Source organism: Grammomys surdaster, unplaced genomic scaffold, assembly GCF_004785775.1.
Source record: "Grammomys surdaster isolate TR1022 unplaced genomic scaffold, NIH_TR_1.0 125349, whole genome shotgun sequence".
Classification (NCBI taxonomy): Eukaryota; Metazoa; Chordata; class Mammalia; order Rodentia; family Muridae; genus Grammomys; species Grammomys surdaster.
This window is the reverse complement of record NW_021620222.1, coordinates 150,205-177,817: the sequence shown is the minus strand read 5'-3', so window position 1 is coordinate 177,817 and position 27,613 is coordinate 150,205. Positions and strand designations below refer to the sequence as shown.

The following is a 27,613-nucleotide window of genomic DNA, read 5'->3' as shown; positions in this document are numbered from 1 at the left end:
CGAACCCCCACGAAAGGACCCCACTACAGCTATACTCTGCAACCCACTCTTGCCCTTTCTGGCACCCCTAATTCCCCTACTCTAAGGAATACTTCCCCAGGGCCCCCAAACAGATACCCCAGGCCCCCATCCCTCCAATCCTCCGCATCCCCGCCCCTCTTCCTAGAGTCAGCAAGTCCCCCCATTCATACCCCTGTCTCCCATTCACAGTCTGTCCCCCCACACACACCTCCATCACACAGGCATCCCGCCCCCGGCCTTCCCTCCCCTCCTCTTTTTCCGCTGCGTGTCACTGTGCGGCTGTGCGTGTGTCAATGATGTGTGTGCGTATGACCGCCTGCGTGTGTGAGAGACAGAGAGAGATGGGGAGGCTGTGGGCTCCCAGCCCACCCCGAACCTATGTCCATCTGTGTGTCCCTGCGTGGGGGTGTCTGTCTCTGTGTGACTTGGAGCCATAGCGAGGCTGTCTGGGGACTGTGCGCGTATGTGCACCTGTGTGTGTCTGTGTGCGTGCGCGCACACGTGTGTGATAGAGTGCATCTGTCCCAGAGACTGCGGCTGTGTTTCCCAACACCCAGCCTCCTAGGCCTGGCCTGCCCCCTCTTCCCCCTCCCCCCCCGTTTGCTCTGTGTTTCTGTCCCCGAGTGCCCTGCTCCGTGCCCTCCCCAGGAGTCTGTGCATGGGGAGGCTCGACCCTGGACCCCGAGGTTCTGCCCTCTGCGGGGATGGGGGCACGTGGGCTGAACCTCGCCAAGCTTCTGCATGGGGCTCTGGCACCTGCCTGTGTGCTGTTCTCAGCATGGGGACAGGGGCTGGCTTTCTTGCATGCGGGGGCCCTGTGCAGGCCGTGGAGAGGCCCGCCGAGATGGGAACACAGGGAGAGAACGAGGACTGGAGAATGCACTGTGGATGGCAGCCGGCTCCAGGCTGTGGCATCCTGAGTGGGCAAGAGGGACCTGGGGTGGGGGTGGGGAGCGGTCGCGCCGCAGTCTCCATGAGGGAACCAGCAAGCCCTGGAGACCTTCTCTGGGACACGGCGGGATGGCCTGGGGAAGGACATGGTGCCAGCTCCTCATGGGCAGGTAGTCCGCACCGCGAATGGTGGTGCTGTGAGTGGACTCGGAGGGAGCGGGGGGGGGGTGCAAAGGGGGTTGCTGGATAGAGGGGAAGTGGGGCGCGTGGGTGCTGGAGAGGAGTTGGGTAATGGCGTTTGCGGGTGCTGGGTGCCAAGAAAGGTGCTGGGGTGAGAATGGAAGACAGGCAGTAGGAAGAGGATTGGGGGGCGGGGACCCAGCCGGCACCACAGCCTGGTGTATACAAGGAATGTGAGCGGAAGAGGCTGCTAGGAAAACCAGCGTGGTCCGCAGGGCAAAGCGAGCTTCGCATCCCCAAAGGAGAAGGAGTTTTCCGTAGTGGGCAGGCAGTGTGAAAGGAACGTGGGTGTTATTGGGGGACACCATGAGCTTCTCTGTACAGGAGACTAGAGAATGTGGAAGGTTGAGGGCCAGGAATTTCGGAGAGGAGGCAGGCAGGGGTGAGGAGGTGGCAGACATATGAAGAGGTCACTTAGAAGGGACGACTGGGTTCGGGGGTGATCTCCTGATATCTCATACCCTGTGGGCACCCTCAGACTGGCTGACTGATGGGACAGTTTTGGGAGACATGGGAATACAGGATGGTGTGCAGTGAGACGTAAAACAGGAAGGAGGCTCACACGGAGGAAGGATAGAGGCAATGGCAGGAAGCTGAGAGACCGGAGAGCAAGTAGGACATTTGGGGGTGGTAGTACCACATCTGGCAGGGGCATACACAATGCGAGTTGTGTAAACAGACACTTCTGCAGCAGCATGCTGGGCTTCATATGAGGGGGTCCTGTGGTAATGGGGGGGCTACTGAGGTCTGTGGCTTGGTGAGGGGGGAGGGGGACCCAGCTTGTGGTCTTGGCAATTCTAGCTGGTGTGAGATCTTGAGCAGGCCCTTGCTCTGTGCCTCAGTTAACCTCGCATTAAAGAGGGAACACTCACAGTTCCATCCAGGAGTGCTGTAATGACTTACATAGTAAATGGCCCAGACAGTGGTCGGCATTGCATGGCTCTTGATGGGTTCCTTGTGTGACTGGCAGAAGTTAGGATCAGCCCCAGAGGCTGGAGAGACAGTTGGGGGTTGTCTTAGTTAGGCTTTCAATTGCTGCAACAAAACACCATGACCAAGAAGCAAGTTGGCGAGGAAAGGGTTTATTCAGTTTACACTTCCACAGCACTGTTCATCGTTGTGGGAGGTCAGGACAGGAACCCAAGCAGAGAAGAATCCTGGAGGCAGGAGCTGATGCAGAGCCCATGGAGGGGAGGGGTGGTTACTGCTTACTGACTTGCTTCGCCATACCTTGCTCAGCCTGCTTTTTTACGAAGTTCCAGACCTTCAGCTCAGGGATGTCCCCCCACCATGGACTGGGCTGTCCCTCAGCAATAAGTAATCATGAAATGTCAGGTTCCCTCCTTTCAAATAACTCTAGTTGTCAACTTGACGTAAGACTAGCCAGCACAAGGATGCCCTACTGAACTTTGGGGTAAACCATGTGTCTGAGGTATTTAGGTAATGTGACATGGAAGGAATTCTAACTGCAGTTACTCACATATTTTCTTGGGTATTAAAGAATGTTATTTATCAGCTGAGCAGAGAAGTGCACACCTTGAATTCCAGCATTCCGAAGGTAGAGGCAGACAGAGGCAGACTGGTGGAGGAAGGCAGATAGATCTCTGTGAATTTGAGGCCAAGATTGTCTATGTAGCGAGTTCCAGGACAGCCAGGGCTGCATAGTGAGCCCTATTTGGAAAACAAACACAAAACGATACTGTGTCTCTAGAGAGTTTCTTAACCTTTCTGTGCCTGACTTTTTCACCTGTAAAATGGGGATAAGTGGTATTTGTCTTCTTCCCAGACTAGCTCTGTGGAGGGGATAACCCAGTGGGTCTGTTGTGAAGGGTTTCCATGCTGCCAGGCCGACAGCAAGCGCGTGGCCTTAGCATGTGAACAAGAGGCTTGCTTGTATCTGAGGACAAGGTGCTTGGGAGAAGGCTCGTGTGTAGAGCTGAGGCTGAAAGAGATTGCAAAATTTGATGTGGTGGCCCACATCCATCACCCCAACACTAGGGAAGCTGAATCAAGAGGATTATAATGAGAAAGAGAGAGACAGAGAGAGAGACAGAGAGAGAGAGAGACAGAGACAGAGACAGAGAGACAGAGAGAGCAGAACATAGGGAAGGTGAGGGTGGTGGATGGGCATGCATGACTGAAGGTGACTTTGCCCTGGGGTGTAAAGGGGAAGCCCAAAGGGCACTGTGGCCTCCTGGGGGAGGTTCTTGGGAACATGGAGAAAGTGTCAGAGTAGTAAGGACATGAAGGCTTATAAGAGGTCACCATGTCTCAGGATGAGGCTACCACAGAATACACAGTCAGAGCTAAGCTGCCTTGACCTCCCAGACTGTCCCTTCACCTTCCACCTCAGCCTTCCTTCCAGCCTCCTTAGACTGATTTCTCCCATCTGCCCTCACCCTTCCTTTCTTCAGACCTTCAGTCTTCTCCCAACACCAGCTCCATGCAGTCATAAAGACTGCTGGAGGCAACAGGGGAGGGCTGAGGGAAAGGAGGTGGAAACCTGTGGACAGGTTTATTGGCTTCAGGATAAGTGCAGAAGCTGGAGCATTCCTCTGTGTGCATGCGTGACATGGTACTCATTAAGTACCACAAGGAGGGAGGCAGCACCTGGGCTTGTGCGGAACACTCACTGCTGTTCGGGTGCATGAGTTTTACTGTGGAAGCTGTGGGGGTCTTGGGAGCTTACACAGACACTGACGGAGGGGGGTGGCACCACAATGCAGTAGGCACACAATTAGGTGTTATCCCCATGTGCTGGGAGGTACTAAGAGGGCGTGTGATGGGAATACACTGATATCAAAGTGAGGGGGAGTCAGCATCGGGGCACACTGGGATGTGTGGAGGTGTCACTGAAATATACTGGAGTACTTGTGGAGGGCTGCTAGCTGAATACGTGGGGGTGGGTAATTGGGGGAGCCTGCATGGATCTTATTGGAGTAGCTTAGAGCCATACAATCTAACAGGGATTTGGTTGGGGGAGGAGTGTCTGAGCATTGCTGCAACACAAAGCATGCATAGCACCAGCCTGGGTTCTAGATGCTAACAGAGACTGCTGCCGCAGTGAATTTGTTTCCAGTGACACTAGGTGTTCTAGAGTATTTGGGAAGGAACTGGCTTGAGGTAGAGAAGTTCAGATGTCCCTGTCCGTATTGGGAGGAACCATGGAATGGCTGTGACTTGCTGAGGGGTAGAGTGGTGATCCAGGATCTGAGGCTGTGCTATAACCAGCCTGAGCAAGCACGGGGGTGACTGCTGACTGGAGTCTGATCCATTTCCTCTGTGTTTATGGTTTATGTCCTACTGAGATATGCTGGTGAGATATAGAACCGACACCATATTCAGGGGGCATTGGTGCTTATTTTTCCAGTGCTAGAGATGGAACATAGGGCCTTAGTGCTTGCTCTACCATAGATCCACACCCTAGCCCCACCCCGGGGGGATTCTAGCCAGATGCTCAAGGGCTGAGCTATGCCCCAGCTCCTCGCTGGGTGTCGGGACAGAGCTTTTCTGCTGAGCCACATCCCTAGCTCTTTTCACGTTCTTTGGAGACAGAGCATCCCTAAGTTCCTCGAGCTAACCTTGAACTTTTGGACATACTTCCTCAGCAACTCCCTCCAGTAGCTGGGATGACAGGCTTGCATCATCAGGACTGGTCATTGGTGTGTGACTTATCACTTGAGTTTTATCAAGGGATGCAGCAGTCAGTACGGCCCACTGGAACTTTCTATAAGTGACAGGAATGTTCTGTGTCAGCACCATCGTTAGGAACGTCGTGTGGCCATCATAACCAAGGAACTGACGCTTTAAATGTAATCCTGATTAATGTTGATAAAAATAGTCGTGTGCAACCAGCAGCCGTCATACTGGACAGGGGTGTAAACCTTCTTTTGGTTGGCTTTGGTCCTCTGGAGTGTTCCTGTAGTAGAAGCATGAGATGTGTTAGTCCATTCGCTCTCCTGACTTAACACCTGGGCCTAGAGGCATGGGGTGAGGCTCTGTGACGCTAAACCCTGTGTGTGGTGCCACACACAGGCACTGCAGTGTACAGTGCTCTGACCTGCCCTACAGTCTTTAGTTTAGGCAGGCCCCCATGACAGACTGGGGAACTGAAGCACAAAAGGTTAAAGTCATAGGTTCAAGGTCACAGGCAGGAAGCTTCCAGCCAGGACCCAAGCAGGGCTGTGGTAATTCAGAGCCTCTTCTGCCCACCCCACTGGGTGCCTGGTGCACCGTGGGTTCAGTAACAGTTCTGCTGAATGGATGGGTGGATGGATTCACGGAAGGATGAATGAGGAAAGAGTGGGTGGAAACAAGAGCACCCCGGGCTTTGAGGGGGTGTCTTGAGCATAAGTACAGACTGGATGGGGTGAGGAACTGCAGTGAATGGTCTCTAAGCAGGGGCTGGGGTGCCCTGTGATGGGGTGGAGCACCAACTCTGTGCCTCATGAGCCCTTCTCCACCCCCACCCCCTCTCCTGCCTCCTGCCAGTGATTACATCATCAAGGAGAAGACAGTCTTACTGCAGAAGAAGGACAGTGAGGGGTTCGGGTTCGTGCTCCGGGGGGCCAAGGGTGAGTGCTGGCCAGGGAGGGGATGGGAGATCCTCTGACCCAAGAAGCAGGGCCTGGATAGGGAGGATGGAAAAAGAGAAGGGACCCCACACACACCCTTAAGCCCACCCATTGCCCCACCCTGGGGTGCTGGCCCCTCAGCTCCAGTGAGTCCTCTGTGACTTGGGTCTGAGCCCCATCCCCTGCTCGGCCTCTCCACCCCTCCCCTCCGACCCCGCCGGCTCCTCCCCGTCTGCAGCGCAGACCCCCATCGAGGAATTCACCCCCACCCCGGCCTTCCCGGCGCTGCAGTACCTCGAGTCTGTGGACGAGGGTGGCGTGGCATGGCGGGCTGGACTACGAATGGGAGACTTCCTCATAGAGGTGAGCCCCAGCCACACTGTCCTCCTGGGGCCCCTGGTGACAACCCCTAAGTCCACAAGCAGTGTGCCACTCCTGGTCACCCATTCAGTCTGTGGAATCACCCACACCTCTCCAGTAACTCTTCTAGACCCTTGAAAGGTGCTCATGCGCTGGGCAGTGGTGGCGCACGCCTTTAATCCCAGCACTTGGGAGGCAGAGGCAGGCGGATTTCTGAGTTAGAGGCCAGCCTGGTCTACAGAGTGAGTTCCAGGACAGCCAGGGCTACACAGAGAAACCCTGTCTCGAAAAACCAAAAAAAATAAAAAAAAAAAAAGAAGAAGAAGAAAAAAAAGAAAGGTGTTCATGCTGGGTGAGGGGGCTCACACTTGTCATACCAGCTAGTCATTCCAGGACCACTGCCGCTGCCACTAGTTCCAGACCAGCCAGGGCTACCTAGTGAGTTTAGGCCAGCCTGGGCTACAAAGTATAACTGTACCTAAAGATAAACATTTTTAAAAGCATCACAGAATTGTCCCCCAGCATATGCAATACAAGGACATGAAGGATGTGGGGGTGACTGGGTGTGCACAGGCTAGCCCAGTCCTGGGGATGTGGGGATTCCAGAGAGTCATGGAGGGGAGAGGGTGGGGTAGGAGGTCATGGTTGGGGACTCAAGATCTAAAAAGCTTCTGTCCGTCCTTCATGACACAGGTGAACGGACAGAACGTGGTGAAGGTTGGCCACCGTCAGGTGGTCAACATGATCCGACAGGGAGGCAACACGCTGATGGTCAAGGTGGTGATGGTGAGCAGACACCCAGACATGGACGAGGCTGTCCACAAGAAAGGTACTTCTTCACGGCCGCGGCCGTAGCTCAGTCGGTAGAGCACCGGCCGAGCACACCCAGAGCCTGGCCTCCATCCCCAGAACTGCAGAAAAAGGCATTGATGCACACCTGCAACCCTTCCATCTAGGTAGAGGCAGGAGGATCAGAAGTCCAAGGTCATCCTGAGCTACTTAGTGAGTTTGAGCTAGCCTAAGCTACAGGAGACTTAGTCGTAAAATAAAGGAGCTTCTCCAGCCATCTGTGGAGCCAGGCCTGGGTATCCCAATGCCACCAAATTAAAACTCTTAGGGCTACTCTTCAAACTCCCACAAGGCCCTCCTTTCCCCTCAAGGCCTGCTGGTTCAGAACCTTTCTGGGGAGAAACTGAGGCAGAGAGGGCTCAGCATGCTGGGGTGCTGTTCTCAGAGTTCTGGAAGCACAGTGAAAGGAGTGGGTGTCGAGGGGTCGCCTCCCTGCAACACTGACACCTCCCACCCACCCCACCTTTCCAGCATCCCAGCAGGCTAAGCGGCTCCCGCCCCCAGCCATCTCCCTGCGTTCCAAGTCTATGACCTCAGAGCTGGAGGAAATGGGTGAGCCTGTGGGGCCGGCCGAGGGCCAGGGGCGGCCAGGGGCAAGGGGCTGGACCACCCTTGACTTTGTCAGTGTTGTTAGTCACGAGGGGTCCTTGTCCTCCTCCTGTCCCGCCCCTCCCCATGTCCTTGGGCCAGATTCCGTGGCCTGTGTGTCACTGGGAAGTTTTTGAGACTCTCCTCTCCACCCTCTTGTATCTCTGTTTCTCTGTCCTGGGTCTCTGGGGGTCTGTATGTGTCCTTCTACCATGCTCTCTTTTTGTCCCCTCGCCTCCTTCTACTGGCCCCTCCCCTTCCTTCTACTGTCTCCCTCAACCCAGAGGAAGGCTAGCTGCTCCTTGCAGGCAGATTCTCATGACCTGGGGCGGGTCTCATTTTCCCCTGACCTGGGGCCAGTTGGGCAGGTGACTGACTATTCCACACCCCGGGCCCCTAGGGAGGTGGGTATTCCAAAGAGGGGGTCCCTCACGTCCCCCTGATGTCCTAACTCTTGGCTCCTCTGCTGTCTACCCCTGGGCTAGTCTCCCCCTGGAAGAAGAAAATTGGTGAGTGGGTTCAGGTCTGGTGGGAGGGTCCCAGTCTCCCAACCCCAGCGGCGGATTTACCCTTCCCTCGACCCCGGCCCCTCACTGTCCCCACCTTGCGCTGGCCACACCTGCTGGTCCACACCTGCTGGCCATGCCCTCTGCAGGGGTGCCTTGAGCTTCATCCTTCCCTTTGCCCACAGAATACGAGCAACAGCCTGCAGCAGTGCCCAGCATGGAGAAAAAGCGGACTGTGTATCAGATGGCACTCAGTAAGAAGCCACAGCATGGCTCCCTGATGCCCCAGTCCCCTGCACCCCCACTCTACAGCCTCTGGGGATGCTGCATGCATTTCTACCCTCCTCCCTTCTGTGTGCCCTTCAGTCACTCATGAGCTCGGCACTCAGGGCCCTGGAACCCCTGGTGCTACATATCATCACTGTGCCATCTACTCCCCTGTGCTTTGTCACCCCTGGGCTGTGCCTGCTGGGTTGCTGTCTCCACACAGAGACAGAGAGATAAGACCACGTGGGCTCTGTATCTTACCCCGAGGCAGCCAGTCTGTAGTGAGGCAAGGCGACTTTCACTTTCACTGTCTCTGTCTCTGACCTCCTCGATTCCCCCAGACAAACTGGATGAGATCCTGGCCGCTGCTCAGCAGACCATCAGCGCAAGTGAGAGTCCTGGGCCCGGTGGCCTCGCATCCCTGGGCAAGCACCGACCCAAAGGATTCTTTGCCACTGAGGTAGGTAACCTGGTGTGGGAAGGAAACCAAGGAGATCGTGTGCTGATGTAAAGACTCCCAGATGTCTTCTCCATCTCTGAGCTCTAGTCTTCCTCCCCGTTCTGAGTCAGTCAGTCTCTCTCTCTGAGTCAATCTCTCTCTCTCTCTCTCTCTCTCTCTCTCTCTCTCTCTCTCTCTCTCTCTCTGTGTGTGTGTGTGTGTGTGTGTGTGTGTGTGTGTGTGTGTGTAGCCCTGGCTGTCCTGGAACTCACTGTGTAGACCAAGCTGGCCTTGAACCCAGATCTGCCTGCCTCTGCCTCCAGAGTGCTGGGATTATTGGTGTGTGCCACCACCTCCATTCTTGACACCTCTGCTCCCCGTTAAGTCTCACCCCCCTCTTCCCTTTCCACATTAGGGATCTAACATAAGACACAATGCTGCTGTAGAGACGTGCCGTGAAGTGTCATGACTACCATCCCAGATCCTGGGACGCTGGGCTGGGAGAGGGGCTGTGAGTTTGAGGTCAGCCTGAGCCACATAAGGAAACCTTTTCTCCACACAAAATATGATGCCATAGTTACAGACCCCCAGCATGTTCCTAGATGCTCAAAAAATGTTAGATGCTATTAAAACATTGATGCTTGGATCAGAGACACAGCTCAGTGGTTAAGAGCATATACTGCTCTTGCAGAAGATTGGATTTCAGTTCCCAGAACCTGCGTTGGGCTACTGACAACTGCCCATAACTCTAACTCCAGAGATTCCAATTCTCTCTTCTGCTCTCCTACAGCACAGCACAGTCCGAATGCACAGTTCCATACACAGACACAGACATACACATAATTTTTCTTAAAATACAGTTGAAAGTGATTGAAAAAGACACCTTATACTGATCTCTGACCTACACACACACACACACACACACACAGAGTGAACAATGACCTGTGTCCCCTTTCCACCTGCCCTTTCCCACAGGCCTGATCTGTATCAAGTATTCAACAGATCCGCTCCTCCTGTCTTTAGGATCTTCTTGTGAGGCGTGCAGCAGTGGTTAGCTCGTTTACAGATATGGAAATGAGACTCAAGGAGGGCCCAAGCCCAGCCTGGGCTTCTGCTCTGCTGGCTCTGCCCCATGAGTTCGATCCTTTGACACCAACACACCCACATCAGAACTATGTGTGCTAGTCTGCCCTCCAGCCGTCACTTCTGGAGGTAACCCGCTGCCTGGCGTCTCCCTTAGTCTCTGCCCTCTGACTGTCCTCAGGCCACACCTACAGTCTGGTGGCCAAGGGGCATTTTCTCTGAGGGTCAGACCTTGGCTGTGTGGCCCAGGATCTGCTCGACAGATTGGCTTGGGCTTTCTCTGAACTATGCCTACTGCATGTCAGCCTTCTGCTGCAGGTCAAGTGTGGAGGGATGCTTATAAAGACACGCTGTGATATGGACAAGGGCCAGTCCACTGAAACACCCAAAAGACAGGCTCTCATGCATCTTACCACCAGGACATGCCTCCAACTCCTTCACTGGGGGATTGTAAGCAGGGCTCTGCCCCTGCCCCTCACTGAGGAGAGTCTAAGCAGTTCTCAGCATGTGGCCCATAACCCATCTCATAGGAGTCCCATATCAACTCTCCTGCAATCAGAGAGTTACGTAACAATTCACAACAGTCGCAAAATTACAGCACAAAGTAGTCACGAAAATGTCATAGGCAGGGGGTCACCACAACATGAGGAACAGCATCAGGAAGACTGAAAAGCACTGGCCTAGCCAGAAGCCACATTCACACTTCTCTTCCCTCCCTGGGGGATTCTAGGCATTGGCTCTCTACTAAGACACACACACAGACACAGACACAGACACACACAGACACACACACACACAGACACACACACACACAGACACAGACACAGACACACACAGACACACACACACAGACACACACAGACACACACACACACAGACACACACACAGACACACACACACACAGACACACACACACACACAGACACACACACAGACACACACAGACACACACACACAACTCTACTGAAGGATTCTGCCACTGAGCCACACGCCCTCAGCTCCTCACTGGAGGATTCTATGCTGGTGCTCTACCACTGAGCCACACTCCCAGCCCCTCACTGGAGGATTCTATGCTGGTGCTCTACCACTGAGCCACAGGCCCTCAGCTCCTCACTGGGGGATGTTAAGTTAGTGATGTAAGAGCTACATCTCCAACATTCAAAATGATTTTTAATTGAATTTTGAAGTCAGAAGTGGTGGCTCACACCGATAATCCAAGCACTCCAGAGACTGAAGCAGGAGGATTTCCATGAGTTTTAAGGAGCAACCTAGACTGAGACCCTGACTCAGAAAACCAAAGAATAAAAGAGATCTGTTGCTACAGCAATATCAGTGCCTTTTGGCCAGCATGTTACACAGGGAGATGGAGCTGTGGCACCCGTGTGCTCTAGCTGCAGAGCCCACAGCACGTTACACAGGGAGATGGAGCTGTGGCACCCGTGTGCTCTAGCTGCAGAGTCCACAGCACGTTACACAGGGAGATGGAGCTGTGGCACCCGTGTGCTCTAGCTGCAGAGCCCACAGCAGCACAGGGACTCTTTGTAGACATGAGCCACTGAGATGGCGGTCAGCAAATCTCCGTAATTTCTGTGGTAATGCAGCCACCAATCTCACTGAGACTTGCAGAGCTGATGCCTATTGCTTCAAGGGAGAAAGGGCTGAGTTTCCCACTGCATGATGTGAGGACAGAGAGGCTACTTCTCTGGTTGCTGGAGTGCCCTCAGGTCCCAGCTCTCACATCCTGCCCATCCTTGGTTTCTCTAGATGTCTGAAATGTTATTGGTTATCTTCTGTGCTATCCTGACACACAAGTACAGAGTATTAATATATTTTTTAAATGAAAGAAAGAAAAAGAGGCAGCAAAAAAGGGAGGGAAAGAGAAAGATAGGGGCTGGGCAGTGGTGGCGCACGCCTTTAATCCCAGCACTTGGGAGGCAGAGGCAGGCGGATTTCTGAGTTCGAGGCCAGCCTGGTCTACAGAGTGAGTTCCAGGACAGCCAGGGCTACACAGAGAAACCCTGTCTCAAAAAACCAAAGAGAGAGAGAGAGAGAGAGAGAAAGAAAGGGATGAAGAATGGGGGGGAAGAGAGGAGGGAAGTAGGAAGAGAGAAAATCTAGGACAGAGAAAGGAATGGAGAAAATGAGGCAGGCAGGGACTAGAATCGCAGGGGCACAGAGGTCTTGCAGTGGGCTGTGTATTCAAGTCCTAGTTTCTCTCTCTATGTGGTTGTGAACTATGCTACCTCATCCCAGCATGTTTCCTACTCTGTAAAATTGGTTGAAGCTGGCAGCACTCAGGAGGGTCAGATGAGGTCAGCTCTAGTCCACTAGTGCTCTCAGCAAATGGCAGTCTTCTGTTCCCGCCTGGGCCAGCGCCCTCTGATTTCAGCCCAGCACTGTCCTCGGAGTCTGACCCTTCACGTTCACTTCTGAACTGCACGGTTCCCAAACTGTCATCCGACAGCCTCAGCTCTCATCCAGCTCATCTCTTACACGTGTGTGCTCATGTGCATGTGAGTGCATATTCACATATGTGCATGTGCCTGTGGAAACCAGGGATCAACCTTTGGTATCGCTCCTTAGGTAGCCAACCACCTTGTTTGTTGAAGTCTCTCAAAAACAGAGATATATGATACGTGAATGATATGTGTGTAGTGTGTAGTGTGTGTGTAGTGTATGGTGTATGTCATATGTGGTTTATGACATGTGTGGTATCCACCATGTATGACTGTGGTGCATGAGAATGTGACACATTCTGAAACCAGACCATGACAGGTGTTTTCCTCCACCATGAGACAGAGTCTTACTGAAGCACAGTTTACAGTTTTGTCTAAATTAGCTGTCTGTCAAGCGCTAGGGACCCACCTCTTCCCCTCAGCACACATGCACCCAATGCTAGTATTACAGGCAGAGGCAGCTAGGCCCGGATTTTTTTGTAGGTTCTGGGGATTTGAACTCAGACAGGACCTCATACTTGCAGAACGTACCCACTGAGCCATCTCCCCAGTTACTCATCCAGGTTTTTGACCTGAGCTTTTCCAAGTCAGAGTGTTTTCCCTTAGTCTGCAAATAATGTCCTCCCCTCAGGCAGGGCTCCCCTCAAAACCTGCTCTTCTCTGTAGGACCCTTCTCTGTCACTCTCATTACCTCAGCCTTCCTCATTCAGTGCCAGGCACTCTGGCGCAACTTCTTTCACACTAATCTTTCTGCTGTGACGCTCCCCCCTCCCTTTTACCACCTCCTCTCTTCTGCCGACCTGACCCCTCCCCCATCAGCATGTTCCTCCCCCACCACATGGCCCCTCCCTCATCACATGACCCCTCCCCACCACATGGCCCCTCCCTCATCACATGCCCCCTCCCCATCACATGGCCCCTCCCCATCACATGACCCCTCCTCCATTACCATGGCCCCCTCGCTTTATCCCTGTGAGGATTCAGTTCCCTGACTCTCACACTCTTTGCTGCTCTAATGGGATAACAGGCATTTAAACTGTCCCTGGGTTACTTGGGACCTGTGAACAGCACCCTCCACAGTGTATCTGTCTTTCTACTGCTTGACTTTTTTTGTTTTCTTGCATGTTTTCTTGTTTTTCTGAAGCAAAGTCTCATGCAGTAACTGACACTTCCTTGAACTCACTTGTAGACCAGGCTAGTCTGGAACTCATGGTAGTTCTCCTGCCTCAGCCTCTCCAATTCTGAGATGACAGGTGTTAAGTCACTACACTGGACTCCATGTTCTGTTCTCTGATATACTTATAGCCTTATAGCCTTTCACAGAGCCAGACATTCAATCCTTGGGGAGCAGTCCTCGTCAGTGGAATGAATGAGACAAACACAGGAACAGACAGCTCTAAGGCAGGTAGGCCAGTGCAGCCACAGGGTAGGCCAGTGCAGCCACAGGGCTCCTGAGACCCAGAGAGCCTTGAACTCCTCAGACTACCACTGCCCTCTATCACAGTCGACACTTCTTGTCCTGTGTGGAGTTATCATCGCTCTGGATTCAAATACAACCAATTTGATGGAAGGATGGAAGGTCAGGAAAAAATGATGGCTAGGTGGGATGACAGACAGATGGAACGGTGGGAAGAAAAAGATGATGGAAATAATGATGGACAGATGGAATAACGGATGGATGGCTAGACAGATGGAATGGTGGATGGACGATAGATGGACGGAAGGATGGATGGATAGAAAGATGGATGGAAGGATGGATGGATAGATGGACGGAAGGATGGATGGATAGAAAGATGGATGGAAGGATGGATGGATAGAAAGATGGATGGAAGGATGGATGGATAGAAAGATGGACAATGACACGATGGGTGTATGGCCAGACAGATGGGTGGAAGGATGGATGCATGGAAGGATGGACATGCGATCAGACAGACAGATGGAATGACGAACAGGTAAAAATGATGAATGGATTGAACAATGGATGGACGACCAGACAGACAATTTTTTTCTTTAATGAGTTGAAACTGGGGCAAGAAAGATGATTCCATTGCTAAGAGGGTTTGTCGTGGGGTGAGATGGGAGTTTGGGTTCCCAGCCTGTGTAGCCCAGCAGCCCAGTTCACCTTACATCTGCAACTCAAGCTCTGGTGCCCTCTTCTGGCCTCTATGAGCAGACATATACGTGTGCATGTGTGTGTGTGTGTGCACATGCGTGCACACGCACACACACACAAATAAATACATCTTTAAGTCTGACATGGGCTGCAGCTGCTGGGAATTAGAACTGAGGTCCTCATGCTTGTGTGTGTGGCAGAACACATTACTGACTGAGCAATCACTCCAGCCCTGATTTCTTTTTGAAAGATTCCACCAAGTCTGGAAAAGAGACCAGAAAGAAGTGAAGGAGAAAGGAAGCAACAGAGAGCCAGAGAGGTGGCTGGTGCCACAAGCCAGGAGAGTGTCTATGGGACCTGGGTACAGGCCATGACTGCTGGTGGTGCCTGCTTTAGTGGGACCGCTCAGCTGCTTCCTCAGAGAATTCTCTCAGGAATTGCTTTCTAGCTTCTTCATGCCTTGTTTCTGCCATGAAAGAGCTCAGAGGGGAAAGTAACTTTCGGAGTGTGGAGAACTCTGACTCATCCCTCTTTCCTCTCCTTTCTCTCTCCCTCTAACTGCTGTCCCGAAGTCGAGCTTTGATCCTCACCACCGCTCCCAGCCCAGTTATGACCGGCCTTCTTTCCTGCCTCCCGGACCTGGCCTTATGCTCAGGCAGAAATCTATCGGTATGTCTCCCAGAAAGGAACATGTTCCCAGGGGCACAAGAGAGGACTATCTAGGTTTGGAAATGTGTTGTAGCATCACATATGACACTAGTTAGATGAGGTCGGTTTTGGACGAATTCCATCTTTGCTTCTCACCTGCATGACTGGGTGGGTAGTCTCTGAGCTTTGTGACTTTCATCTAGAAAACTGGGGTCTTTGGTGTCCGGAGGAAGGATTATTGGTAAGTGGAGGCAAATACTTGTTGAGGGAGAAGCTAGCTGCTTCCTAGGCTTGTCTGTGTAAGATGATAGCCTTTTTATCTCAAGCGTGCTTTAAACTCACTCCAAGTCACAATTATCATGGACTTAGACTTTTGAATAACTAGGAAAGATCGCCCCCTCCTGGCTGGAGGATGAAACTCACTGACTTTCTCTTGCGCCTCTGCTGATTGCTGTTGAGCAGTGCAGCTTGTATGTAGGAGCTGGGCCAGTCCCTAATTCCTCCATTGGTCTTGCATGTCTCAACAGGGGCTGCGGAAGACGACAGACCCTACCTAGCACCCCCAGCCATGAAATTCAGTCGTAGCCTGTCAGTCCCGGGTTCAGAGGACATACCCCCACCACCCACTACATCCCCACCAGAACCGCCCTATAGCACACCTCCGGCCCCTTCCTCTTCCGGCCGCCTCACTCCCTCGCCTCGGGGAGGGCTCTTTAACCCCAGTTCCGGGGGTCCCCTTCCCGCCTCCTCCCCTTCATCTTTCGATGGGCCATCTCCTCCTGACACCCGTGGTGGGGGCCGAGAGAAGAGCCTATATCACAGTGGAGCCCTACCCCCCGCCCACCACCATCCACCTCATCACCACCATCATCACGCCCCACCTCCCCAGTCCCACCATCACCATGCACATCCTCCTCACCCACCGGAGATGGAGACAGGAGGTTCCCCCGACGATCCCCCACCTCGATTGGCCCTGGGACCCCAGCCCAGCCTTCGAGGCTGGCGAGGTGGAGGACCCAGCCCAACCTCAGGGGCCCCATCACCTTCCCACCACAGTAGCAGCGGAGGCAGCAGCGGTCCTACTCAGGCTCCCGCCCTGCGCTACTTCCAGCTGCCCCCGAGGGCGGCCAGTGCGGCTATGTATGTGCCAGCCCGCTCTGGCCGCGGTCGCAAGGGCCCACTGGTCAAGCAGACCAAAGTGGAAGGCGAGCCCCAAAAGGGCAGCCTCCCTCCCGCGTCCTCTCCAACATCCCCGGCGTTGCCTCGGTCCGAACCACCTCCGGCCGGGCCGTCGGAGAAAAATTCCATCCCTATCCCTACCATCATCATCAAAGCCCCATCTACCAGTAGCAGCGGCCGCAGCAGCCAGGGAAGCAGCACAGAGGCTGAGCCCCCCACCCAGCCCGACGGCGCGGGCGGCGGCGGATCCTCGCCTAGCCCTGCACCTGCCACGTCCCCCGTGCCGCCGTCCCCGTCGCCCGTGCCCACCCCCGCGTCACCCAGCGGCCCGGCCACCCTGGATTTCACTAGCCAGTTTGGAGCAGCCCTAGTGGGCGCGGCGCGGAGGGAGGGAGGCTGGCAGAACGAAGCCCGGCGGCGGTCCACGCTGTTCCTGTCCACCGACGCAGGAGATGAGGATGGAGGCGACAGCGGGCTGGGCCCGGGGGCGCCTCCGGGTCCCCGACTGCGCCATTCCAAATCTATTGATGAAGGCATGTTCTCCGCCGAGCCGTACCTCCGGCTGGAGTCGGGGGGCAGCAGCGGGGGCTACGGGGCCTACGCAGCGGGCAGCCGAGCCTACGGGGGCAGCGGGAGCAGCAGCGCCTTCACCAGCTTCCTCCCGCCGCGGCCCCTGGTGCATCCGCTAACCGGCAAAGCCTTGGATCCCGCCTCTCCGCTGGGGCTGGCCTTGGCCGCCCGGGAGCGGGCCTTGAAGGAGTCCTCGGAGGGTGGGGGCACCCCTCAGCCGCCTCCCAGACCTCCATCACCACGCTACGACGCCCCACCCCCCACCCTTCACCACCACTCGCCCCATTCACCCCATTCGCCACATGCGCGTCACGAGCCAGTGCTGCGCCTCTGGGGGGACCCTGCGCGCCGGGAGCTGGGGTACCGGGCAGGCCTAGGGAGTCAGGAGAAGGCCCTTACCGCCAGTCCACCTGCAGCTCGCCGCTCCCTGCTGCACCGTCTGCCCCCGACAGCTCCCGGGGTCGGGCCCCTCCTGCTGCAGCTGGGGCCGGAGCCCCCAACTCCCCATCCTGGGGTGAGCAAGGCCTGGCGCACAGCAGCCCCGGAGGAGCCCGAGCGGCTGCCGCTGCACGTGCGATTCCTTGAGAATTGCCAGGCCCGGCCTCCCCCAGCTGGTACGAGAGGGTCCTCCACTGAAGATGGGCCTGGGGTCCCGCCTCCCAGCCCTCGCAGAGTCTTACCAACCTCTCCCACCTCCCCACGAGGCAACGAGGAGAACGGCCTTCCGCTACTGGTCCTGCCACCGCCAGCCCCTTCGGTGGATGTGGACGACGGCGAGTTCTTGTTTGCGGAGCCGCTGCCTCCACCCCTCGAGTTTTCCAATAGCTTCGAAAAGCCAGAGTCTCCTCTCACACCCGGGCCTCCCCACCCGCTGCCTGACCCTCCCTCCCCGGCTACCCCTCTACCCGCAGCCCCACCTCCGGCTGTGGCCGCAGCCCCTCCCACCTTGGACTCCACAGCATCCAGCCTGACCTCCTACGACAGCGAAGTGGCCACGCTGACCCAGGGGGCTCCCGCGGCTCCTGGGGATCCTCCTGTTCCAGGCCCGCCGGCCCCGGCAGCCCCAGCTCCCCCAGCACCGCAGCCAGGCCCTGACCCTCCACCTGGCACAGATTCTGGAATTGAGGAGGTGGACAGTCGCAGCAGCAGCGATCACCCGCTGGAGACCATCAGCAGCGCATCTACACTCAGCAGCTTGTCCGCTGAAGGAGGAGGCAACACAGGGGGCGTGGCTGGGGGCGGGGCCGGGGTGGCCAGCGGGACGGAGCTCCTGGACACCTACGTTGCCTACCTGGATGGCCAGGCCTTCGGGGGCAGTGGGACTCCTGGCCCACCATATCCCCCCCAGCTCATGACTCCTTCTAAGCTGCGGGGCAGGGCGCTTGGGACTAGTGGAAATTTGAGACCTGGTCCCAGTGGGGGACTCCGAGATCCTGTCACCCCCACCAGTCCCACCGTCTCTGTGACCGGAGCTGGAACAGATGGGCTACTGGCCTTGAGCGCTTGCTCTGGACCCTCAACGGCAGGTGTGGCAGTGGGTCCCGTGGCGGTCGAGCCAGAAGTCCCGCCTGTACCTTTGCCCACTGCCTCATCCCTGCCGCGGAAGCTACTACCGTGGGAGGAGGGCCCGGGACCACCACCACCACCCCTGCCGGGGCCCCTGTCCCAGCCTCAGGCCTCTGCCTTGGCCACGGTCAAAGCCAGCATCATCAGCGAACTCAGCTCCAAGCTCCAGCAGTTTGGTGGGTCCTCTACCGCGGGAGGAGCTCTGCCTTGGGCTCGGGGAGGCAGCGGGGGCAGCACAGACAGCCACCATGGAGGAACCAGTTACATCCCAGAGAGGACCTCCTCCCTGCAGCGGCAGAGGTGAGCAGAAGCCTGTGACTGGTGGGTGGATATGGCGAGAGCTGGAGCCCAAGGTCCCCGTAGTGCCTCGGAGTTACAGAAAACAAACTGGGCTGTCTTGCAGGAATCGGACCTCTAAGAAGCACTCTTTCAGCTCCATGGTCACCATAAGCCATGGCCCAAGATGAATGGCTACATGTGTTTATTTTGTTTTTGATGGTCCTGGAGATCAAACCTAGGACATCAGGGATGCTAAGCAAGTGCTCAACTACTGAGCCGCGGCCACAACCCCCTCCTCAGTGGGGAAGTCTAGTCAGAGGCTCTACCACAGAACCACACCCCAGCCCCTTACTGGGAAGTTGTAGACAGGGGCTCAACAACTGAGCTAACACCCCCAGCCTTATTTTGAGTCAGGGCCTAACTAAATTGCTTTGGCTGGCCTTGAGGCTTGTAGCCCAAGTTGGGTTTAGACTTCTAATCCTCCTGCCTCAACTTCCCCAGTAACTGGACCGACAGACCTATACCACCAAGCCTAGCTACAAAATATTAACAACAGCAACAAAATTGGAGTAACTGAAGGTGTGGGTGGTGCTCTACAGCAACAGGTAGATGACACGCCCCCCATAGGAGGAGGGGACACAGTGCCTAATGGAAAAGGATTGGGCCTTTGCTACCAACAGGATAGCTTACTTTGGAGGACCTAGCACCCACTAGATGGGAAGATAAGGGTCTATGCCGAAGTTCCCCAAACACTTCTTAGTTGTGCTGTCTGTGAAGCCATTGACCCATGCTAACAATGGCCAGCCTAGGCGGGGGGGGGCGCGGGCGTTCCTTCATTTACTCAGACGCAGTGAGGGGAGTTTGAAATTCTTCCTCTCCGTCTACAGAGTGCACTGTAATTCTATTCCCTGTGGATTTAGCAGGCTTTGGCTATTAACAGTTCACTCATTGTTATTCATGGGTGGATGGAAGGGTGCTGCATTTAACCATCCTATGCATAGATCAGATGTTGAACACAGCAGTGTGCCTTTGTGGAGAAGCAGAGGGGCCACAGTTGACAATCCAAGACAGATCCACTGCCCATCTTGCTCCTAGTTTATTTAGGTCCAGCTGCTACATTCCCAGCCCCTCACTGGGGGATTCCAAGCAGGGGCTCTACCATTGCACCACACCCCTAGGCCCCCATTGGGGGATTCTAGTCAGGGGCTCTATCACTGAGCCACACTCAAGCTAGACAGGAGGCACAATAATTACAGATTTCCCCACAAAACAACCCAAGAATCGGCTGGTTACAATTAAGGTCACCTGGCTGTGTCAGAGAACAGTGAGCCACCCAGTGGGAACAGCCAGTGCAAAGGCCCTGTGGTGTGGCCACGCTGAAGGGAGCTCAAGGGATGAGGGGAACCTTTTTCTCCCCTTGTTTCTTCTCTCTTTCATCTCCCTCTCTTCACCTCTCTCTCTCTCTGTTCTCTGTCCCCATCCCCTTCCATCTCTCTCCCCCCTTGAATACCCACCCTCTATTTGTTGTTGTTTTGTTTTGTTGTTTCTGTCTCCCTGTCTTCCACTCTGCTATAACTGACCATAACAAAAAAAAAAGGCAGTATAGAATAGTGGTTAAGAGCTCAGACTTTGGTGACTTCTAACTGGGCTCTGCCACTCCCTGGCTGTGTGTCCTTAGGCAAGTTTCTTAAGCTCTCTGTGCTCTTGACGATAATAGTTACTAACCTTCCACCGGGGCCGTTGTGGGGATTAAATTGAGATGTGATTCAGAAAGCCTTCAGAACGATGCCTGACACACATGAACAGCAGCAAGTGGTGGCGGGTGTTATTGCTATCACTTAATGGTTCTTTTTCTTCCATCTCTCTTGGCTATCACCCTCTCCCTGTCCTTCTTCTCACCCTTCACTTCCCCCTGACATTCATCTGACCCTCCCTTACCGCCACCCCATCTTCTCCATCTCTCTGCCCCCACCCTTGTGTCTCTCCCTCTGAATCATGACTTCTGCCTCTTTTCACCCCCTGCCCTCAACACTTCCTTCCAAACCCCTCCCTCCCCCTGTTCCCCCACCCCACACCCCTTGTCACATTCCAGGCTCTCCGAAGACTCCCAGACCTCTCTCCTCTCCAAACCCAGCAGCAGCATCTTTCAGAACTGGCCTAAGCCCCCTCTGCCACCACTCCCCACCGGATCCGGGGTCTCCTCTTCAACAGCTGCAGCCCCGGGAGCTACATCCCCTTCAGCCTCACCTGCCTCAGCTTCCACCAGACACCTGCAGGGTGTGGAATTTGAGATGCGGCCTCCGCTGCTCCGCCGGGCACCCAGCCCCTCGCTGCTGCCTGCCTCGGATCACAAGGTCAGCCCAGCGCCCAGGCCCTCTTCTTTGCCCATCCTGCCTTCAGGACCCCTCTACCCGGGTCTCTTCGACATCCGTAGCTCTCCGACTGGAGGGGCAGGAGGCTCGGCTGACCCCTTCGCTCCCGTCTTTGTGCCACCACACCCCGGGATATCTGGGGGTCTTGGAGGAGCCTTGTCTGGGGCCTCTCGCTCCCTATCACCCACCCGCCTGCTCTCGCTGCCCCCGGACAAGCCGTTCGGCGCCAAGCCTCTAGGATTCTGGACCAAGTTTGATGTTGCCGATTGGCTGGAGTGGCTGGGCTTGTCAGAGCACCGAGCCCAGTTCCTGGACCACGAGATTGATGGCTCCCATCTGCCCGCCTTGACCAAGGAGGACTATGTGGACCTAGGCGTGACCAGGGTGGGCCACCGTATGAACATTGACCGGGCTCTCAAATTTTTCCTGGAGAGGTGATGGCTGGCCTGGATGGACCAGCCCGTCCATAGGACCCTTGAGCCCGCTGACCTCTTGACCTCTGACCCCTCTGACCATCATTCTATCCCTTCTCCCCTCAGGGGGCCAGGGACTCTGCTAAAACTGTGCCCGGCCCCATCTCCCCAGGCCTGATTGAGGTCCCCAGGTGGACCAGATGCAGGCCAGACAATGGCACCTCGCAAGAGGTGGGCAGCTGACACAAGACTGCAAGTGGAGTAGAGGGGGGATTAGAAAAAATGACAAAGGGGTACGGAAGGAGGAGGGAAAGGCCGACTAGGGGTGGGAGGACAGACAGAGCCATAGAGGGTCAGCCCAGAGCCTGACCTGATGGAGTCCTGGGAAGATGTGCCCTCTGATTCCATCATTTGCTCCCCTCAAATGACCCTTTTCACCTCTCCAGGCCCCTCAGCATTCTCCTGTCCTTGACACATTCAGCTGCCCATCCCCCTGCCTCTTGCACGCCTGTTTCCCTCCCTGGCTGCAGTTTTTGCACAAGCTTGCCCCCTGGCTGTCTTGCACACCTCTGGCCTGCGAGGCCCTCTCAGTTCCCCAACACGCTGAATTCTTTTTTTGTTTTCCTCAAGCGCCACCGCCTTTGCTAGCTTGCTCTCTGCAGACTTGCTTCTGGGGGAGGAGGGTTATTGCACCCTTTATTTCTCTAGACACCCTGGACCCATGCTGCAGACACACATGGGACTTCCCTTCCCTCTCCTGCTCAGACCCAGTCCTACGCCCATAGCCCCTGGTCACCTCTGCTCTCTGTGCACACGCTGAACACACTTACCTCTGTTCTCACACCCAGGGCCACTTTCCTGTCCTGCCACCCCCAAGTCCTTGCCCTCCCTCTCATGGTGGCACTCCTGTGCCCAGCCTTCTCTGTTTTCTCTGACACTTAGCACACCCCTCACACTCATGGCCCTGAACTCATGGCTTTTCCAAATGTTTAACCCTTCCCCCCCCATCCTTCTCCTTCACATCTCTGTTTGCTTCTGTTTTGTTTTGTTTTGCTTCCTGAGAAAGGATTTCTCTGTGTAACCCTGGCTGTCCTGGAACTCAGAGATCGCCTCTGCCTCCCGTGTGCTGGGATTAAAGGCGTGCGCCACCAGGCCAGGTTGCTTCTGTTCATTGTTACCCTTGCTTTCCTGTGTTCCCTGGCACACTTCCTCCTGTGCACTTGACCTCCCCCGCCCATCCTCCACCCCCAGCCCCAGCCTTTTCCTCCTCCTCCTCCTCCTCTTCTTCTTCTTCTTCTTCTTCTTCTTCTTCTTCTTCTTCTTCTTCTTCTCCTTCTCCTCCTCCTCCTCCTCCTCCTCCTCCTCCTCCTCCTCCTCCTCCTCCTTCCTTCCTCTCTCTCTTTCTAATGGTGCTCAGGTAAAGGATGTGCTTGCTGCGCTGTTCTGCTCTTTCTAGATGACTTTTTTTGGTTTGCATATTCGCCTCTCTCTGCACACCCTTAGCCAGTCCTCTCTTCTCTTTTCCTGCACCCACCCTAGGTCTTTGCTCACCTCCTCCTGCTTTTCCTAGGGAGAGGAGACCCTGCGCATGCACGCTGGCTCCCAGCTCACTAGGCTGTCACCCAGTCCTGTCATTCTTAGACCATTCGTCTGTCTGTCCATTTTGCACGAAGATACCCCCACCTCCCCCAACCCTTTCTTCTCTCCCAGATTACGCCCCCATCCTTACAGCATGGCTCCTCCCTCCCCGCACGTTCCCCCTCCCTGCTTCTGGGGCTTGGGAATTTAAAGCCACCTCTCCTCCCCTAGGTAGCCCCCTCCCCTGCCGTGGATAAAAGGGGGGAAGGCATCGCCCTCAGGTTCCCCCCTATGTTCAGCTGCCAAAGAAGGGAGCTCCCCTCCTTCCCCCCACCCCATTCCTTATAGCTGTCCCCAGGCGCCCCTGGGGCGCTCCGTCCACGAGGGGAGGGCCAGCCCCCTCCCCTCACCACGTCAGGGAAATGCAGGGAACCTTGTGGGAGGGTCACGGGAGGGGGGAGGGGTAGCGAGGGCTGGAGAGGAGGTGGCGCTGGGACCCTACCCGCCCCCTCCCCCTGGTCGGATGCCCCCCGTCCGCAGGGGGCCTGCGCGGCGCCTGTCTATCAAGGGCTTGTTAATTCCGGATGGGTGCCGCGGGGTTGGGGAGGGCGTAGGGGGTGGGGGTGGGGGGTGAAGGAGCGGGGAGAGGGAAGGGGGAGGGACAGGATGGGGGAGCGGGGTGGAGAGGAGAGACCAAGCAAAATGAGAATAGCAAAAGAAAAAATATACAAAGCAAAATAAAAATTAAAAAAAAAAACCTAGAACACACAAATCCAAAAAGGGGGAAAACCTGAAATAAAAGCCCTAGAACTGTCTTCCAAGGGGGCGGGAGGGGACGTGAAAGGAGTTGGGCTCGTCCTGCAGGATCGCAGGGATGGGTTGTGACCAGGCAGTGGATGACAGTGGAGGTTCGCCCCGCCCCCCACGCCCAACACGACTTTGCCGAGAGAAATGGCTTTTGTATCAGGTTATTCTTTATAATTAAACTCACAGTATCCACCCCCTCGAGCCTGCCCCGCCTCCTTCCTAGGGAGGCCACGCCTTCTCGTTTCACTGGGTCTGGGGGCGGGGCGCAGCTGGGACCCGCCCCCGCTGTGCGTCAATCTTCATCGGCAGGCTCCGCCCCGAGGGCTTCGAGCATGCGCCGTCGAACAAGGGAGCGGCGCAGGTGCAAACGGTAGTCCCCCAGCAGTAGATCGTCATGGCGCACCAGTGGGTGCGCGATTCCACGGAGACTGAGCCCCGAGCGCAGCAGGCGCGAGCGCGTCTGGAAGTCTGTGACGGTGATAAGCCACCTGCGGGCGAAGCGAATACCGAGACACGTCTTTGGGTTCACCCTGGCCGCCTTCGCTTGCGAGGGGTCACTGCTGTCGCTAACGTCCTTCTCAGACTCGGCCAGAAATGCCATTCAGCATAGAGCCTGCCCCTTCAATGTCATCCTGACTCTGACTCTGCCCTAAATGCTACTCAGCCCAGGCCAGCCCTCCAACGCCATTTTCATTCTGATTTTACCAAAAGTGCCGCTCAACCTAGGACACGTTCCTCTGAGTGGTTCTGGGCCTCAAAACTCACTGTCCCCCTTCATCTTGACCTCACCCTCTCACTTTAGGACCCGCCTCTTCTCCAACTCACTCTAGTCTTTCAGTTGCTTTTAGCCTCATCCCTCACTCGCCTCTACACTCTGACTTCACCCACCAGCCTCCTCTAGGCTCCGGTCCCCTCACCGTGTTCCTTTTTTGGTGATGTTAGGCTCCGCCCCTCGCCCGCCCTCACTCTGACCCTGCCTACCAGCTCCGTTTAGGAAGCATTAGGGTCCCTGTCTATATACCTCCCAGTTATGTCCCTCAGCCTCTCCCTCTAGGCCACTCCCATGCATGGGTTCACCTGTCCCTGCGGCCCGCGGTACCGCAGATGACATTCATATTCTCATAGCGGATGCTGCTCACACGCCCGCTTTCCATGGCCCCGGGCAGCTCGGCCTCCAGAGCCTGCAGCACCTCTAGGTGCGTGAAATCCTCCTGCGTGGAGATGCGTCAGCTTCAGCCCTTATCTCTCAGGTTGGAGCCTGGTCCAGACTCCATCTGCAGACCCGCTAGGTTATGACACTCTTGTCAAACGGGGAGACCACAGGTGTCTCTCGGGTGTGAAGGCATTTGCCACTCAAGATCATTCTCAAAAACCAGATTGATTGCAATTTCACCACCCTACAGGGAAACTCTCCCAGAGACTAGCCATGGATGGTGCCTTACAGTTCTGGAAGATTATATTTGAACCTGTGATCTCAAATTAAGGGAGTGCAGTTATCAGAAGGGTCAGAAGAAGAAGTTGTTTGAGGAGATGTGCTGGTCACTAGCCATAGTGGCAAAGGAAAAAACCAGCTGTCCAAGTATATAAAATCACTGGTGCTGGGCTGACTGGCCGGTTTAATGGGTAAAGGCCCTTAACTGTGCAATCCTGATGACGCGAGTTCAATCCCTAAAACCCACATAAAGGTGGGAGGAGAGCAATGAGTTGTCCTCTGACCTCCACCTGTTAGACATTAGGAGTGTCTGGAAGGCCTCTTCTCCCACCCATGTGCTAACCAGGCCTGCTTAGCTTCTGAGCTGGAAAGAGATGCCTGGACCCAGGGTGGTATACTGGGGTCCCTTCCTTAAAGGCACTAAGGAGAGGAGAGATGGAATGGGGACTTGTCCCCAAGAAATGAGGACAGCAACCCCCATGAAAGACTAAAGTCACATAGACACCTAAAGGGGTGCTTTAAGGCTTGCGCCTAGTATATACACAGTAGGTGCCTCTTAATGTCAGACACAAGCAGTCATGGTCTCGTGTGTGTGTGTGTGTGTGTGTGTGTGTGTGTGTGTGTTGGTTTTTGTTGTTGTTGTTCTGTTTGAGACAGGAGCTCAGGTAGCCCAGGCTAGCTTCAAACTCACCGTATAACTGAAGCTGACCTTGAACTCCTGCTCCTCCAGACTTTGCTGCTAGAGTGCTGAGGTAATAAACACACACTATCATGCCCAGTCCTTAACCTGAATTTAACCTCTGGCGACCTCAGATCTGATCAGCTGATCCTGTCACCACCTGAACTATGCAGAAAACTGATGGCCACTCACCGAGGTCTCCATGCAAAGGCAGAGGGGCTGGGCAGAGGGTGGTTCTGAAGTATGCAGAAAACTGATGGCCACTCACCGAAGTCTCCATGCAGAGGCAGAGGGGCTGGGCAGAGGGTGGTTCTGAGAATTTTCGAATACACGGGAGTTCCCGGTCCAGCGCCTCGTATTCAGAGATGACCTGCCGCAGGTACTGCTTCCTGTGTGTGGGAGAGGGGGCAGGGGAGAAGGGGCAGGGGAGAGGGGAGGAGAGAAGGGAGGAGAGAGGGGAGGAGAGGGGGGAGGAGAGAGGGGAGGAGAGGGGGGAGGAGAGAGGGGGAGAGAGGGCAAGGGAGAGGGGAGGAGGGGAAGGAGAGAGGGGGAGAGGAAGGGAGGAAGAGGGGGGACAAAGCAAGGAAAGGGACTCTCAGGTCAGGGGCTGCTGCTGTCACCTCTGCAGGAGCTGTCACAGGTCATGGGCCCAGGGAGTACTCACGAGGATTTGGCAGGCCTGCCCAGGCTCCGAGACATGGATTCCTCCATAGACTCAAGATCAACAAGGAGAGATCCTAGTGACAAAAGAACCCAGTGTCACCTGCCCAGAGCCCTCTGAGGCCATGACTCTTTTCAGAAGAGAATCACCCAGCAGTGTGCACATCACTCCAGAAACTTAGATCTCAGAGGCTAGTCTCTGAGATACCCTCTGGAAGCTATGAAATCCACGCTTCCATCATGGCACTGAGACTGTTTCCTGGCTAGACGAAACCTAAAGGGAGCCAGCAAGAGAGAACAACCACGCTGCACCAGAATTGTTTTTTAAAGATTTATTTATTTCATGTATGTGACTACACTGTCCCTGTCTTCAGACACACCAGAAGAGGGCATCAGATCCCATTACAGATGGTTGTGAGCCACCATGTGGTTGCTGGGAATTGAACTCAGGACCTCTGGAAGAGCAGTCAGTGCTCTTAACTGCTGAGCCATCTCTCCAGCCCTCTGCAACAGAATTAATACCAAACTCCAGCCCATTGGTTGGGACTTGACTATTAAGTTCCTCACATGTGACCCTGTCCTTGCCAACCTTATCATTAGCGGATGGGTCTCTCTTTTCCCTTGACTAGAAATTGGCACACATGACCTACTTTCTCCCTCTTCGCTTCAGCCCCAGAGCTGCACAGGTGCAAGGGTATCTGGCCTCCCTGACCAGCTCCTCTGTGGCCTGGCAACCAAGTTCTCACCAACGGTATGAGGGAGAGTGAGCATAGCGTGCAGGCCTGTCATCCCAGCACTGGGAAGACTTTGGCAGGGAGGTTGCCATAAGTTCAAAGGCAGTCTGGTCTACACAGTGACTGTGGGCCAGCCTGTGCCTCACAGGAAAAAAGTGGAGAGAAGGGAGGGGTGAAGGAAGAGGAGGAGGAGAAAGAAAAAAGAGGGAGAGGAAAGGAAAGAAGAAAGGGAGGGAGGGAGAGAGGGAGGGAGGGGGGGAGCGAGGGAGGTAGGGTCTAGTTACCTAAGATACAGATCGGAATAGCGT

At 55.2% G+C, this 27,613-nt stretch overlaps 2 protein-coding genes across 3 annotated transcripts in view; one reads left to right on the top strand and one right to left on the bottom strand.

Annotated features, from left to right (window-relative positions):
• The window catches only part of Shank1 (SH3 and multiple ankyrin repeat domains 1), a 48,635-nt gene extending 25,945 nt beyond the window's left edge, over positions 1 to 22,690 (top strand). The window contains exons 16-25 of the mRNA XM_028785801.1: positions 5,644 to 5,726; positions 5,965 to 6,089; positions 6,780 to 6,915; positions 7,407 to 7,487; positions 8,009 to 8,032; positions 8,215 to 8,283; positions 8,638 to 8,756; positions 14,961 to 15,057; positions 15,564 to 18,651; positions 20,723 to 22,690. Coding sequence (XP_028641634.1) covers positions 5,644 to 5,726; positions 5,965 to 6,089; positions 6,780 to 6,915; positions 7,407 to 7,487; positions 8,009 to 8,032; positions 8,215 to 8,283; positions 8,638 to 8,756; positions 14,961 to 15,057; positions 15,564 to 18,651; positions 20,723 to 21,440 — 4,540 coding nt within the window. The 3' untranslated portion in view covers positions 21,441 to 22,690. The remainder of the gene's footprint in view (positions 1 to 5,643; positions 5,727 to 5,964; positions 6,090 to 6,779; positions 6,916 to 7,406; positions 7,488 to 8,008; positions 8,033 to 8,214; positions 8,284 to 8,637; positions 8,757 to 14,960; positions 15,058 to 15,563; positions 18,652 to 20,722) is intronic.
• Positions 22,691 to 23,949: 1,259 nt separating this feature from the next.
• Positions 23,950 to 27,613, bottom strand: part of CUNH19orf81 (chromosome unknown C19orf81 homolog) — a 13,386-nt gene continuing 9,722 nt past the window's right edge. The window contains exons 2-5 of one of the 2 annotated variants that reach the window (XM_028785812.1): positions 26,576 to 26,648; positions 26,180 to 26,300; positions 24,878 to 25,011; positions 23,950 to 24,288 (exon numbers count right to left, since the gene is read on the bottom strand). In XM_028785812.1, coding sequence (XP_028641645.1) covers positions 24,093 to 24,288; positions 24,878 to 25,011; positions 26,180 to 26,300; positions 26,576 to 26,648 — 524 coding nt within the window. In that variant the 3' untranslated portion in view covers positions 23,950 to 24,092. Of the gene's footprint in view, positions 24,289 to 24,877; positions 25,012 to 26,179; positions 26,301 to 26,430; positions 26,649 to 27,613 lie in introns of those variants that run through there. The other variant, XR_003713768.1, reaches the window with a different exon arrangement.